The sequence below is a fragment of the Chlamydomonas reinhardtii genome, chromosome 16 (genome assembly GCF_000002595.2).
Source record: "Chlamydomonas reinhardtii strain CC-503 cw92 mt+ chromosome 16, whole genome shotgun sequence".
In the NCBI taxonomy this organism is placed as follows: Eukaryota; Viridiplantae; Chlorophyta; class Chlorophyceae; order Chlamydomonadales; family Chlamydomonadaceae; genus Chlamydomonas; species Chlamydomonas reinhardtii.
The window spans coordinates 1555067-1568053 of record NC_057019.1 but is presented as its reverse complement, the minus strand read 5'-3'; the positions used below and the strand labels follow the sequence as shown (position 1 = coordinate 1568053).

Sequence of the window (12987 nt, the reverse complement as noted above, 5' to 3'; positions counted from 1 at the left end):
AAAAGCCGCTGAAGGCAAAAGGGACGGTACACGGTAGTTGGGGCCGGGGCCACATGGGGCAGACTGGGGCAGACGCCATATCGGCCGTGGCTAAGGTACGGGCCACCGTCAATCGCCTCATGACAGATTTACCGTATATGGTAGCCGTGTGTTCAGGGCAGCAAAGGATGAAAGGTACGTAAGCACATACAGACATTCGACGCAGACACGCAGTTATCGTATCCAATAAAATACGGGCGAGGACCGCGGCTCTGTATCAAGGCCAGCATTCCAACCCGCGCGGTGCTAACCCACGGTGCTAACCCCCAAACAAGTGTACTCTTCACCTCTTCAAGTGTCTCTTAGCCACTATCCCGCACTCACATTCCCTGCAGCCCTGCAGCCTCCGCCGCCTTCGCGAGCTTCCAACAATTACCAACACAACTCCACTCGACCACTCTTGCACAACCTGATCAGTCATAACCAACACTCGCAGACACAGCGCACACACGGCCCCACACCCTAACTCGCAGCCGTGACGTGCCGAGTGCCCACGCACTATTTGCCGTCGCGGCTGTCCCGGATGTCATTCAGCGTCCGCTGCGCGTGCGTCTCGATGTTCCTGCGCGCGCACACACAGCAGCCGTCACAGCAAAGAGCAGTGCATTCAGGGCGCGGCTGATGGAAAGTTGGAAACGCACGCGCAGCGAGCCAATCAGCGACAAGGATACATCAGCAACAGGCATTGCACATCGTCGCATTGCGCAGCTTCTTATGCATAACTGTTCGCCTCCTCAAGACCCTGTACGGCCCCTGCACCCACCCACCCACCCACCCACCCACCTGTACCCCCGCTCCAGCGCAGGCACCACGGTCTGCTCCATCTCCTGCACACTGCGCATCGCCACCCGCGCCGTGCTGTCGATCACATCCTGCACGCCAGGGCCCAGAAGGTATACGCTAGTGACTTTGACGACATGCAACATAGTGACGGTCTTGCATGCTTCGGCTCAGCCCGTATGATGCACGTCCAGCGCACTTCCGGCCCGCACAGCCTATCGGTTCTGGCCGTCTGGTTCTAGGCCCATTCTGGCTCTGACTATCCTCCAAGGCCCCAACCCTGCCCAGCCGCCGCCCACCTGGTGCCGCTCCAGTTGCCGGCTCAGCGCCTTCTTTTGCACCGCGAGCTCCGCCGACACGTCACGTGCCACCGTGTCAAACTCTCGCCGCAGCGCCAGCGCCTTCTCCTGCACCACCTCCCGGGCCGCCAGCGGGTCGCCCTGCTACGTCGGCGGTCCGCAGGTGCACACACCGTGATCGACAGGCATGTGTGCGTTTACGGTAGTGGGAGGCGGTATGTCGGTGTGCTGGTACCGTACTGGTGTGGGTCTTGCAACGACAGCAACCATGGGTCAGCGGCAGTACCGTGTGTGTGTATGTATGTGTGTATGTGTGTGTATATTTGTGCGTGCGCGTGTGTTTTCTTAAAGGTGCGGGTGTGGGGTTCTTGCAGCCGCTGCTCGCGCCAGCACACCGCCCATGCCCATAACAACCGTGCGCCACGCACCTTCTCATAACCGTACAGTGCCGCAGCACCCAGGGCCGGCCCGAACAGGATGGTGGGGAACAGGTCTGCAGGCGGGGGGTGGGCACGGCACCGTGATGACAACCGTGTCGGTGGCACGAGCCGTGCCTCACCCACACGACCTCATCCTAGCTGGTGTGCACCCCTTACAAGTACAGCCGCGCTATGGGGAACTCTACGAAGCCTCCACAGCGCTATCGATGCCATCACTCACCCAGTACGGGGCGAGTCACGAGGTTCACGACGGGAAGCGAGTTGATGATACGTTTAGCAAGCCCCAGAGCTAGGAAACCCCCCGCCATAGCGGCCGCGTACCTGCGCGTGCAAAGCACGGCAGGAGTTAGATATTGTGTGCGGTAGGCGGCAGCCTACCAAGGCCGGGCAAATTCCATGGCAACGGTTTCGGCACGGCCGTGCTCACAAGGGGAGGTGTGGACGCGACGACGCTGTGGTATGGCAACAAGGTGCCTGAGGTCACTCACTTGGCCTTGCGGACGGACTGCTTCCGACTCCGCCCCCAGCGCTGGTTCGGAGGGACGGGGGCGAGGCTGGGCCGCGGCAGTATCCGGTCCCGGCCGGCCCAGGGCAGCGGGGCTAGGCCTCCCCGGGCATCCGCAGGCGCCGGCCACGAAGCCATTTAGGGCCCAGCCGCGTGCTTCTCGATGCTTTGTCGCACCAATGGCCGATCGGCGCTTTTACTGAGCAGATTTTAGACTGCGCTGCGCAGATTTGCGACCAAGTAGGTAATGAAACCGATTGCACAAGAGCCGGGCCCTGCGCGCGAGTTTGGCAATGTTGTAAGCAGCAAACGCTAGTCTATATGCCCAAGGCGATTATCATGTAAGATGGATGTGCTTCTGAGCTCGAGCAATGGCTGCCACGGCCATGCCTCCACAAACCTGGCCCCAGCGCTTCCCCACATGGCGCATCACGTAGGCACCTTCCCACAGGCCTATCCCCCCAAAGATGCTGACCGCCGCCCCCTGACTTTCCTTATTGGCTGCCTCCCGTTGCCTTCACTCCAGGCAGACAGGACAGGCGACACGAGGCCGTCACGGCGTCACTCAGAGTCGCTGAGGAGTGCTCAGGAACAAAGCGCCGGAGCGAGCGGGCGTGCCGGTGTGTGCTTTGTCCATGCAGCCCAAGCTGCCTGCCCCGCGCAGAGCCCCCGATCTTCGGACTCCCCTCGAACCTCTCTCCCCGGCAGTGCCAAGGGGCCCGTCGGCGCGACTTAACGCTTTCTCCCTGGTCCCGATGCGGGCGGGTTGGGTGGGCATGCCTCAGCCGGGCGCATAGACGCAGTTCCACTGCTTTATTGCTATTTACACAATACACAATACCCTTTGCTTATTTAGCAGACCAATCCTTTGCAAACAGGCTTTTCTTGCCCCGGTGAGCATTGGTGTAAAGCCTACAGGAAGTCTGCAAGCACACGAACATCGACCTTCGCGAGAAATAACGTTAGATCGATTATACACAGCGGTTGGAGCAGTCTGCTACGACGGTGCCATCTCGGGCATCACCGGCAGCCGCGCGGAGCCCATATCGCCGCGGCGTTGGCGCTGAGGCCCTGGCACAATGAGCAATGGAGGCAAGAAGGGAGTGCGCTTGTTAGTCAAACTCGTTTCCACGGCGAAGACGGGGTTCTTCTATGTGACCGAGAAGAACCCCCGCAACACGCCGTGGAAGCTCAAGCTGATGAAGTTTGACCCCAAGGTCAACAAGCACGTGCTGTTCGAGGAGCAGAAGCTGAAGTAACCGTTGATAACGGATGCGAGGCAGAGACTGGGGGACTTACGCGCACGGAGGGGTTTGGGCACGGCAGCACGCGCTCGCACCCAGCACACCACCCGTGTGCCACCGCAAGTCATAGCATCATGTGTACGCATGTGAGGCTTGCGACGGTCTGAACACTGCGCCTTGCGAGGTATAAGTGCTGGTCGCGCAATAGTGGCTCCGCATGCGTAGGCGCGCACAGCTGTGTGAAGCTGTGGACTGTCTGCGGATGGAATGGCCGGTGCTTTCTGTGATTGTGAAGGTGGCGCCACAGAAGAACTGTGGAAGAACTCTGACTGTCTCTTCAGCGGGTTGCAACATTCGGGTAAATCCGAATGTAAGAAAGGGCATACGGTAGATAGGACTCATAAGAGGTGGTACGGTAGAGGGGGAATGGGCGGCGGTTGCGTGACTTGATTGGACGTATCTAGCCAGCTGCGTCAGCGCCCGCACGACTGACGGGCCCCGGCCTGTGCGTTGATGCTTGACTGTTACGAGGATGCTGAGTTGGGACCAGAAAGGAGCCATTTGCAGATATGGGATGGCGTTTTGGGGCCATACGCAACGTGTCTGCGCTGGCCACCGATGGGGGTTTGTGGCCCTGTGGCCGTGTGAGGGGCGCCACCGATGAGGTCGGAGTGACTGAGAGGGGCAAAGCAACGAGTGTCCTAAGTTGGCAAGGATCAAGAGCGTCGCTGTGGTGATAACTGTGTCAAACCGTTGTTGGAGTCCGAGGCTGACAGCAGGGCGAGGCAGGGCGAAGCCGAGGCTGGGGCTAATTCCGCACAGCAGGATGCTGCAATGGGTTGTTGAAACCGGCAAAGAATTTGTGTTGAATCAGTTTCAAGTGGCGGCAAGGATTGAAAGCGATAGAAGCCATCGTGCAGTGACACTGTCGGCCCCTGCGACGATACGACGCGGGACTGGGTAACAGGAATCGTACATGTTGCCTGGCATTTGCCGCCCATCACCCCCAGTCGCCGCAAGTAGCGCTGAACATAAGACTCCGTCCAGGTTTCCTCAAAGAGTGCACGCCTCCTATGCTCTTATACCCCCCCCGTGTGGCCATCCTGCGTTCCCCCGTCCGCGTCACCCCGCCTCTTCTATACGCTGCGCTCACATTCTCAGCACTCTTGTATCACTCAAACAGGCCCAGTCCTCGCAACAGCACAACCAGCTCATGCAGAATCCGTTGGGATCTGGATCTCTAAGGTTTGGGCGCGCTCGTGCCCGTGCCGCTGGCCGCACCCGAGGCGATGCTCACGGAACCCGCGGGCATTCCCAGCACCGAAAACAACTGCTTCAACGCCTCCTGCAACTGCTGCTCTGACAGCTCCTGCGGCTGTAGCACACGCCCCTCGCCGGCGCCAGCCGCCGATGCCGCCGCAGTCGCGGAGCCCGTGGCCCCCACGCCACCGCCCGTGCCAGCAACCGAGCCAGCTGCCTCCGGATGTACAGGTGTTGCACCGCCGCCGCCGGCACCGCTGGCATTAGCACTGGCGCTGTTGTCAATGGTGACAACTACACCGGCTGCGCGCGCCGCTGCCGCCGCCGCCGCCGCCAGTGGCGCCATCTGCGTGTTGTACTCGTCCAGGAAGGCTTGGCGCTGCGTCTCCTCCGCCGCAAGCAGGCCCGAGGCAATCTCCTGCAGCCATCAAAAGCCGTCGGGATGCAACGGTAATGCGCGACGAAGGCAACCCTTCCGAACGTGTTTTCGCAGTGCCAAGTTCAAGAGCCACACCTGCAACACGCACACACGCACATCCACACACCTGCCCCAGGCTGGGCAGCTGCACTCCCGCGTCCATCCAGCGCAGCAGTGAGTCGCTGTCGTACCAGGGCCGCACCACCACCTCGGCCGCAGCGAACTCGCGCTGCGGGGCGACAACGAGGGAGGGTTTCAGAGCAGAGACGAGAAGGACAATGAGGAGAGAGGCAAAGGAGGGTGGCAAGGCATGGGTAGTGCGGCCCCACACCCGCGTACCGCACCTGGCGCTTGCCCTTGCCCTGCACCACTCTCCGCCCGGGCTCTGTTGCCGGACGCAGCTCCGCCTTCAGCACCACCACGCCCCCAGCCCCGGCGGCTGCCGTTGCGGAGCTTTCTGAGCCAGCAGCCGGGGGAGAGGACGCCTCAGTCGCCTGCTGCGGCTGCGGCTGCGACTGCTGCGGCTGCTGCTGCTGCTTGAAGGCGGAGGGCTCGGCGTAGTCAACTGGCCGGTACTGCGACCTGAAGCTGCCTGTGCGTGTGTGTGTATGTGTGTGGCGGTGCGTTGCGGTGTGTTGGGTGTGTGGCGGTGTGTGGCGGTGCGTGTGTGCGTGGTCACAACGACGGAGCGGAGCGGGGCCCCGGTCCGAAAGCCAGCCGGGCAAGGACGCCGCCAACGACAACTGTCTCCATGTGGACACGCCGCTTGCGTGACCACCCGGCGACACCACTACCCACCGCCCCCAACATCCACACCGCACACCCACACACCCGGTGTGGCCTTGCCGCGCTCTATGCGCTCGCGGCTCAAGCCGCTCAGGTGTTTGTCCAGCGCCGCCGCCGCCCGCCGCCCCCGCAGCTCCGCAGCCAGCGGGAACTCAGGATACACCGCCATGCCTGCAGCAGGCGTGGCAGGCGTGTGGAGGGTGAGCAACGCGGGGGTTACAACCGACAGGGGCTTACACAACTGATACACGACACGACACAGGGGCGCACGTGGGTGCTGCCGCCGCGGCAGGCCCATACTCATGTGCGCCAGTCGCCCGCCGCTCCAAAACCGCTTTCAACTTCCCTCTACCTCCCTAATACGCTGGCATACAGTGACACACGCCGGTCGCTGGCTCACCCGCGGCGTTGACGGGCTTGCATCCCAGCACGGCGCCACTGACGCGGTCCAGTACCACTTGGAACTCGGGCTGCGGCGCCGCCGCCGGCCCGCCCTCCGCCTCCGTCAGAGCCGCGGTGGTGGCGGCGGCAGCGCCGGTGGCTGCGGCCGTGTTCGTCACCTCCAGCCACATCCGCCCCTCCAGCCGGCCCTCCACACGCCGGCACAGCGTCACAAGCTCCGCCGACGTCGCGCCCGCCAGCGCCGCCACCGTCGCCTTGGCGGCCGCCGAAGGCGGCCGCCTTGCCGCCGCCAGCGCCGCCGGCGGCGCGCCGCCGCCGCCATCTGCAAACGCCGACGGCGTGGAGCGGGCCACGTGGGGCAGGCCCAGGTGGTTGGTGCTGGCGGCGGCGGAGCCGTCGCGCGACGTCGCCGGCGGCGGCGGCGCGGTGGCGGCGGCGGCCATCATGGCGTTGAGGTCGCCGCCGCCGGCCTTGATGGCCGCCGCCAGCGGCACCGCCAGTAACGCCAGCAGGCCCACCAGCCGCCAGGCGGACTGGGCGGCGCCCTGGGCGGCCACGCGCAGCCGCTCCAGCGGCGTGAGGGTGGGCACGATGAGGCGCGGCTGCTGCAGCCCGTACAGGTCAGGAACCTGGGAGGTGCCGGTGGTGGTTATGGTTGTGGTTGTGGTGGCGGTGGTTGTGGTGGTAGTGGTGCGGTTGGGGGTTGGGGATGGGGTAAGTGGAGGATGGGCAGGGTGCGCAGTGTGGCGTGTGCAGCCAGCAGCCCGACCGGGGCCGGGGACCAACTCCTCGAGAGCTTGCGCGGGCTCTCGGCCCAGCCCACTACACACATACGGCCATACCACACTCGCACACGCACACGCACACACGCACGCACACACGGCGTCTTGTGCTCCTCTTGAGCTATCACAATGCTCCCCCCCCAAAACATCTTGTGCTTCCTCTTGTCCTTCCTCTTGTGCTATCACAACCCCCCCCCCCCCACCTTTGAACCTGGCTACGACTTCACTTCGTAAACTTAATGCGTGTAAACCCGCCCCCTCCCCCCCCACACACACGCACGCACCTGCTGCGCCACGTCGGTGCAGATGTTGACAAGCGACACCAGCTGCGCCGCCGTCAGCCGCACCGGGTGGCACCAGCGCCCGCCCAGCGGCTGCCCCTTGCCGCTCGGCAGCAGCGCACTCCGCACCGTGGCCGCCAGAGCCGGCGACGCCGCACTCGACAGTGTCGTGCCCGGCGCGCCGCTGTTGAGCGTCAGCGCACCCTCAGCCCACCTCAGCTCGTAGCAGCTGTACTCGTGCTCCTCATGAAGAGGCGGCGGCGACGCGGCGGCGGCGGCGGCGGCGCCGCCGCCGCTGGCGGGCAGAAGCGGCGCGAGCGGCGGCAGCGGCGCGGGCGCGCGCTTGCCTGTTTCGGCGCGGTAGTCACCGTCATCATCATCGTCGTCGTCGTCATCAGCGGTGGGCGGGCAGTAGCGGATCTGCAGGCAAGTGGCCCGGGCTGGCAGCCACTCGCCCACCATCGACCTCGTCGCAAAGCCGCCTGCACCCGAGCTGCTACTGCTGCTGGCGACGCCGCCACCGGCCATGCTACTGCCGCTGCCGGCGCCGCCGAAGGCGGCTGCCGCCGCCTCTCCCACGTGAGCGGGGAGCAGTGTGAGGAGTGCGGACATGAAGGCTCGGAGCTCCGCTGGCGGTACCGCCACCAGCGCCGCCGTCTCGAGCGGCGCGGCACCACTGCCGCTACTGGTGCTGTTGCTGGCGCCGCTGGTGCTAGAGCTGGCGTTGCTGCCGGTGCTGGTGGTAGGGCTGCCGGTGCTGCTACTGCCAGGGTTGAAGGCGGGGGCACCGCTGGCGCTACTGCCGGCGCCGGTGCTGGTGCCGGGGGTGGGGTCGGGTGTGAGGATGCCCGCGGGCAGGGGCGCATCGTCCAGGTCCAAACTGCAGGTTGCGAGAAGCGGGAGAGGCCATGGCGCCAGGAGGCAACGGCGGCGGGGGTGGGAGGCGGGTCGGCACTCGGTCAACTGTGTCCATCATACTCACACTCACACTCATACGCACACACACACACACACACACACACGCACGCACACACACACACACATTCCTGCACTTCGTACGTTTTGCGTTTCCCCATCCTCGTGTTTCCTAACACTCGTTCATGCAAGTTGTGATGGGTTGCATCCTTTGGTTCCTCCCGCTCGCTCCCCACCTGCTCATGGACGTCAGAGACGAGATGTCCAGGTCCTCCGCCGCCGCCGCCGCAGACGCCGCCGCCGCGGCCGCCGCCGCCGCCGTGCCGCCGTTGGCGCCCGCAGCCGCCGCCGCGTCCGCCAGCACGCGCGGCAGCTGCTCGCTCGTGAGCACCAGCGCCAATCGCGACCCGCGGGCCGCGGGCGGCATGGAGGTGAAGCGGTCCCACAGCCGGTAGGCCTCACGCCAGTAATCCCACTCGCCCGCCGACACCACCTGGCGGCGGTCGCAGTTCGAGGGATGGTGAAGATTCGAGAGGGGCGAATGGCAAGTGCTAGCATGTAGGAGGCAGCCGCCCTTGCAGTGGATGGAGTTACGGTACATGCTGGTGTTTGGGGTGTGTGTGGGGAGGCTCAACTGACCGCGTGGCGTGGAGTAAGGAGGTGCTGCCGCTGCAGCAGGTCCCTTCGAAAGAGGAAGGCCCACAACTGCACGCAGACCGCCCCCCGCTGCCGAAAGGAACAGCCCCTCCTCACACACACATCCACACACACGCGCGCGCACCTGCTTCCGCGCCAGGGGGCTGACGATATCAAGCACCTCTGCCCCCCGCCGCCGCGCCAGAGCCCGCAGCGACTCCAGCTCCGGACCCGGCGCCACCTCCACCCGTGTGTGACGCCCCACCTGCGGTCGTCAGTACGGTGTACATGGATGGGGAATTCGGGATGGGAAGGACCGCACGGTATGTCGGCGGCATTTGCCAGGCGCATGCACGAGCCCTCATGCGCCTTACGTTTCCTGATCCATGCCTCGACCTTGTGGTCCCTCGGGCCTCTATCCTTCTCATCCTCCCGCCCCGCCCCGTGCTGCACACGTACACACGCACACGCACGCACTCGTTCTTTCCCTTCGCGACACACAAACGCACACGCACACACGCACGCACACGCTCGCACACACATGCACATGTGGACGGGCTTTCGTAACTTTCTTAAGGCAGGCATGCACACGCACATGCACACGCACCAGCAGCGGCCCCGCCGGCCGGAAGGCTGCGGCGTGTGCGCAGCGGTCCTGGAAGAAGTGGGCCGCCTCGCCCGTCACCACCAGCTGCCGCCACTGCCAGTCCGACAGCGCGTCCAGCAGCGCGGTGCGGTGCAGGCGGGCAAAGGTGGCCATGGCGGCTGAGGGGGATCAAGAGGGAGGGCGAATGTGAGAGAGGGAGAGGATTAACATGGCCAAGCATGACGGACACGGTAGGTCCCATCAACCGTCCAGACACGATGAAAGGCACGGCCGGTGGCGCCGATAAGCCACCACCACGTCCAGTGTGTTCCCGTCAGTTGTATAAGAGTACAATATACAATCCCTGTTCGAGACAGGGCTGGACTCTTACCTATGCCTCTCGTTAGTCTAGTGAAGTCCCTATCATCGCACCCACTGGACATCAGCAACCCTCTTCCCGTCACGACCGTGAGTCCTCCGTATGGGTGTGGGTTAGGTACTGCTACAGTGGTATCCGGTCCGGTAGGTTAGCCCCTCCCACCCACCCGCCCGCGCACGCAGTCCCCTACCTGCGGGCACCTGTGTCTTGGCGCGGGCCAACAGGTCCAGCATGGCGGCGTCCAGGGCGTTGAAGGCCAGCCGGTCGCAGCCGCCGAAGGAGCCGCAGCCGGGGGAGCCGGGCTCGCTGCGAGGAGGGAGGCGGCGGAGGCGAAACGGGGTCAAGTGGGAGAAGGAGGCGGTGGTGGAGATGCAGGCAGAGGAGAAAGGCGGATGGAGAGGAGGGCGGCACGAAAGTCATTCGCGAAGTCAGGAACGCAAGCCAAAAAAGCGCCGTGATGAAGCGGGGTCACAGGCACTCCGCCCGCGCTCTCACAAACCTCCCAACTAGTCCCACACCCTCGCACACGCCATCTTACAGCTGCGCACCCCGCACTCGCCAGCCCTCACCCGCACAGCGTGACGCCAGGAGCCGGCCGGAAGCTGGCCCGGCCGCAGCGCCCCGCCGGCAGCCCGCGCGGCCCCGTGGTGCCCGGCGCCGCCGCCGCCGCCGCCGCCCGGTCCGCGGGCGCCATCCAGCGGTGTGCCTCGGGCGCCAGCTGCCCCGCGTAGAGGCGGTCGGTGGCGGAGCGGGCGGTGGTGTCGGGGCCAGAGGGCTTGGCGGCGGTGGGCTGGCGCACCCACATGGCCATGAGGCTGGGGGAATGGGGAAGAGCACAGTCAGGCAATCATCAACGTGTAAGTGGGTTGGATCGAAATAGATTGGGTTGGACTGGATTGAATTGGATGTGCGGTGATGTGCCTAGCGCAAGTATGACAGGGCTGGTGGGCGGACGTGCACCGGCACAACACTAGCAGCAGGCTGCTGTGCTGCTCCAACCGGCCCAACCCCCAGCCGTGCCGTGCCTCACCTGTTCCCCTCCTGCTGCCCCTCCTGCTTCTTCTGCTGCCGTCGGCGCAGCTCAGCCTGCAGAAACAGTCGCAGCAGGTCCGCCAGCATTACAGCGCCAGTGCAGCGGCCGAAACGCCCACATGCTCACATGCCGCGCAGCCCGTGCTTGTGAACCATAACCTGGCACCCCACCCGGCACTCCACACCCCGATCATGACTGCCTCACTCCGTCTTGCAAGGACAGCTGCCTCACCCGCCCCCACCCGCCCTCCTCCCCCTTGGGTTCACTCGGTTGGCTTGCTGTGGGTTCTCGAATGAACTACCCTCCCCCTCCCCCTCCCCCTCCCCCTCCCCACCCACCTGCAGTGTCAGCACCTCGCGCACGTGGGCCGCCCGGAACCGCGCCGTCTCCGCGGTGCGGCCGCAACCCGCAGCCAACAGGGCCAGACCGCGGTCCAGAGCCGGAACCAGGTCCGCACGGCCGCGGTAGGAGGGCTGTGCGCGTGTGGCGGGGGGAGACGGGGAGAGCAAGTGCGATGAGCATCTGTAACTGGCTTGGCGGCAAGGGAGGCCCACTGCCACAAAGCCCACAACCGCAAGGACTGCCTTCCCCGCGCTCCCTGCTCCGCCCTGCTGCCAACCACGCGGCCATGCCTCATCGCCACGCCGCACGCCACGCCACACGGCTACCCCCGTTTCTTCGCCCCTCTCTCCGCCCCAACCCTCTCCACCTCTCTCCACCGCCCCGCCCCTCCGCCCGTCCGCCCCTCCCTGCGCCTCACCAGCGCCAGCACCTCGGCCCGCGTGTCCTCCAGTGCGGTGCGTGTGATGCGCTCCACCTGCTCCGGCGGCAGCACCAGCACCGCCAGCTGCAGCAGCGCCGGGCCGTCCAGCGCCTCGCTGTCCGGCGTGAGGTAGGCGCCGGAGGACCGAGCCGCGCGGACCTGTGCATAGGGCGTGTGTGCGTGTGTGGTGGAGGAGGCTTAGGCACAGGCTTGGGGAGGAGGCCACGGGAGGAGGCGCAGAGGGCGCCGACGTGTAGGGCTTGCATGGTGCACAGGTGCTTAATGAGGGAGTCTGGCACCCCGTCGCAGCCTGCCACCTCCACACCGCCTTCCTCCCGCTCCTCCCAGCCCTCTCCCACACCTCCAAGCCACACACACACACACACACCGGGCTCACCCCAGCCCTTGCCCCGCCCTCACCCGCTGCACCAGGTCCGCGGGCAGGTACCCCGGCCTCAGCCGCTCCACTCCGTCCAGCAGCCTCCCCACCAGACTGCTGCGAGCCACCAGCCACTCCTGGAACACGGCCAACAGCGCCAGGCGCCGAGACTCCACTCGGCCCTCGCCTGCAGCACCGGTGGCGGTAGGAGTGGTGAGGTGGTGAGGTAGGGTGTGTTGATCACATTCACAATGAAGAGACCAGAGACACGAAGACGCATGGGGGGCGTGTTGAGGTGCGGAAAGGGATGTTTGATAGTGTGAGGTTGTAGGGGGTAGTTATGGTGGGAGCTGTGGCAGCAGCACTGCAACGCGAGTGCAGCACCGGGCGGGCGCGGCAGCCTCAGTCGAGGCGCCACCCTCCCGCCGCACCTGTCAGGTCGTCGTCCCACGAGCCCTCGAGCGTGAGGCTCGCGAACTTTGTGAAGAAGCGGCGAGCGATCTCTGTGTGCACGCCCCATCCCTCCCGGTCCAGCACCTGGAGAAGCGACGCCTGCGCACGGGCCACCGCAGGATGGAAGTGGCATCGCGCCAAGGCTTGGTGGAAGTTTTGCACGTGCCAAGTCAGTGTCGAGTTCCGAAATGCCCATATCAGCCTCATGTAGTGCAGGCCAGCGTAGCCTTTGTCTCCCTGCGCAGTTTTACCACCATCTCTCTGACACACGCGCCAAACAAGGGCCCGCTTACTGGATTCTTGGGCTTGTACTCCTCATTTAAAACTTCCGCAATCATTTTCGAGGCTTCCGCAGCTGTTGACGAATGGCGTGGCGTTCGCGCGGAGGCGCCATAGCTCCGTGGAGCCGCCAATTGCCCGCTATTTGATAAAGATGATTGTGTGGCACATTTAAGCTTGCAAGAAGGTAGCCGACAGTGGCAAATAGGCTTTGCCGAGGCAGCAGGAACTTGCCCCCGGCCTCCACTAATTGTATTCATGAGGAATTACCCTAGTTACATCCTACATAGGGTCAAGGTTAGACAAGGAGGGGAGACGAACTGTGCGA

At 64.8% G+C, this 12987-nt stretch overlaps 3 protein-coding genes across 3 annotated transcripts; 1 reads left to right on the top strand and 2 right to left on the bottom strand.

Moving 5' to 3' along the window:
- Positions 1–26: 26 nt before the first annotated feature.
- On the bottom strand, positions 27–2418 carry CHLRE_16g653650v5 (uncharacterized protein). Its single transcript, XM_043070850.1, has 6 exons — positions 2047–2418; positions 1779–1879; positions 1547–1611; positions 1119–1259; positions 823–911; positions 27–601 (listed from the first exon to the last, which is right to left on the bottom strand). Exons 1-6 carry the CDS (start codon positions 2199–2201, stop codon positions 538–540), a joined length of 615 nt encoding a protein of 204 aa, XP_042915493.1. The 5' UTR covers positions 2202–2418; the 3' UTR covers positions 27–537.
- A 460-nt stretch (positions 2419–2878) lies between these two features.
- On the top strand, positions 2879–4314 carry CHLRE_16g653601v5 (uncharacterized protein). Its single transcript, XM_043070849.1, has one exon. It carries the CDS (start codon positions 3143–3145, stop codon positions 3320–3322), a length of 180 nt encoding a protein of 59 aa, XP_042915492.1. The 5' UTR covers positions 2879–3142; the 3' UTR covers positions 3323–4314.
- Positions 4315–4316: 2 nt separating this feature from the next.
- Positions 4317–12938, bottom strand: CHLRE_16g653550v5 (uncharacterized protein). The gene is made up of 17 exons (XM_043070848.1): positions 12674–12938; positions 12359–12479; positions 11969–12114; positions 11546–11707; positions 11124–11258; positions 10783–10838; positions 10322–10567; positions 9943–10058; positions 9395–9552; positions 8933–9052; positions 8388–8644; positions 7240–8116; positions 6172–6802; positions 5817–5942; positions 5330–5577; positions 5113–5214; positions 4317–4985 (listed from the first exon to the last, which is right to left on the bottom strand). The coding sequence occupies exons 1-17, from the start codon at positions 12716–12718 to the stop codon at positions 4548–4550; spliced, it is 3984 nt and encodes a 1327-aa protein (XP_042915491.1). The 5' UTR covers positions 12719–12938; the 3' UTR covers positions 4317–4547.
- Between the last annotated feature and the right edge of the window lie 49 nt (positions 12939–12987).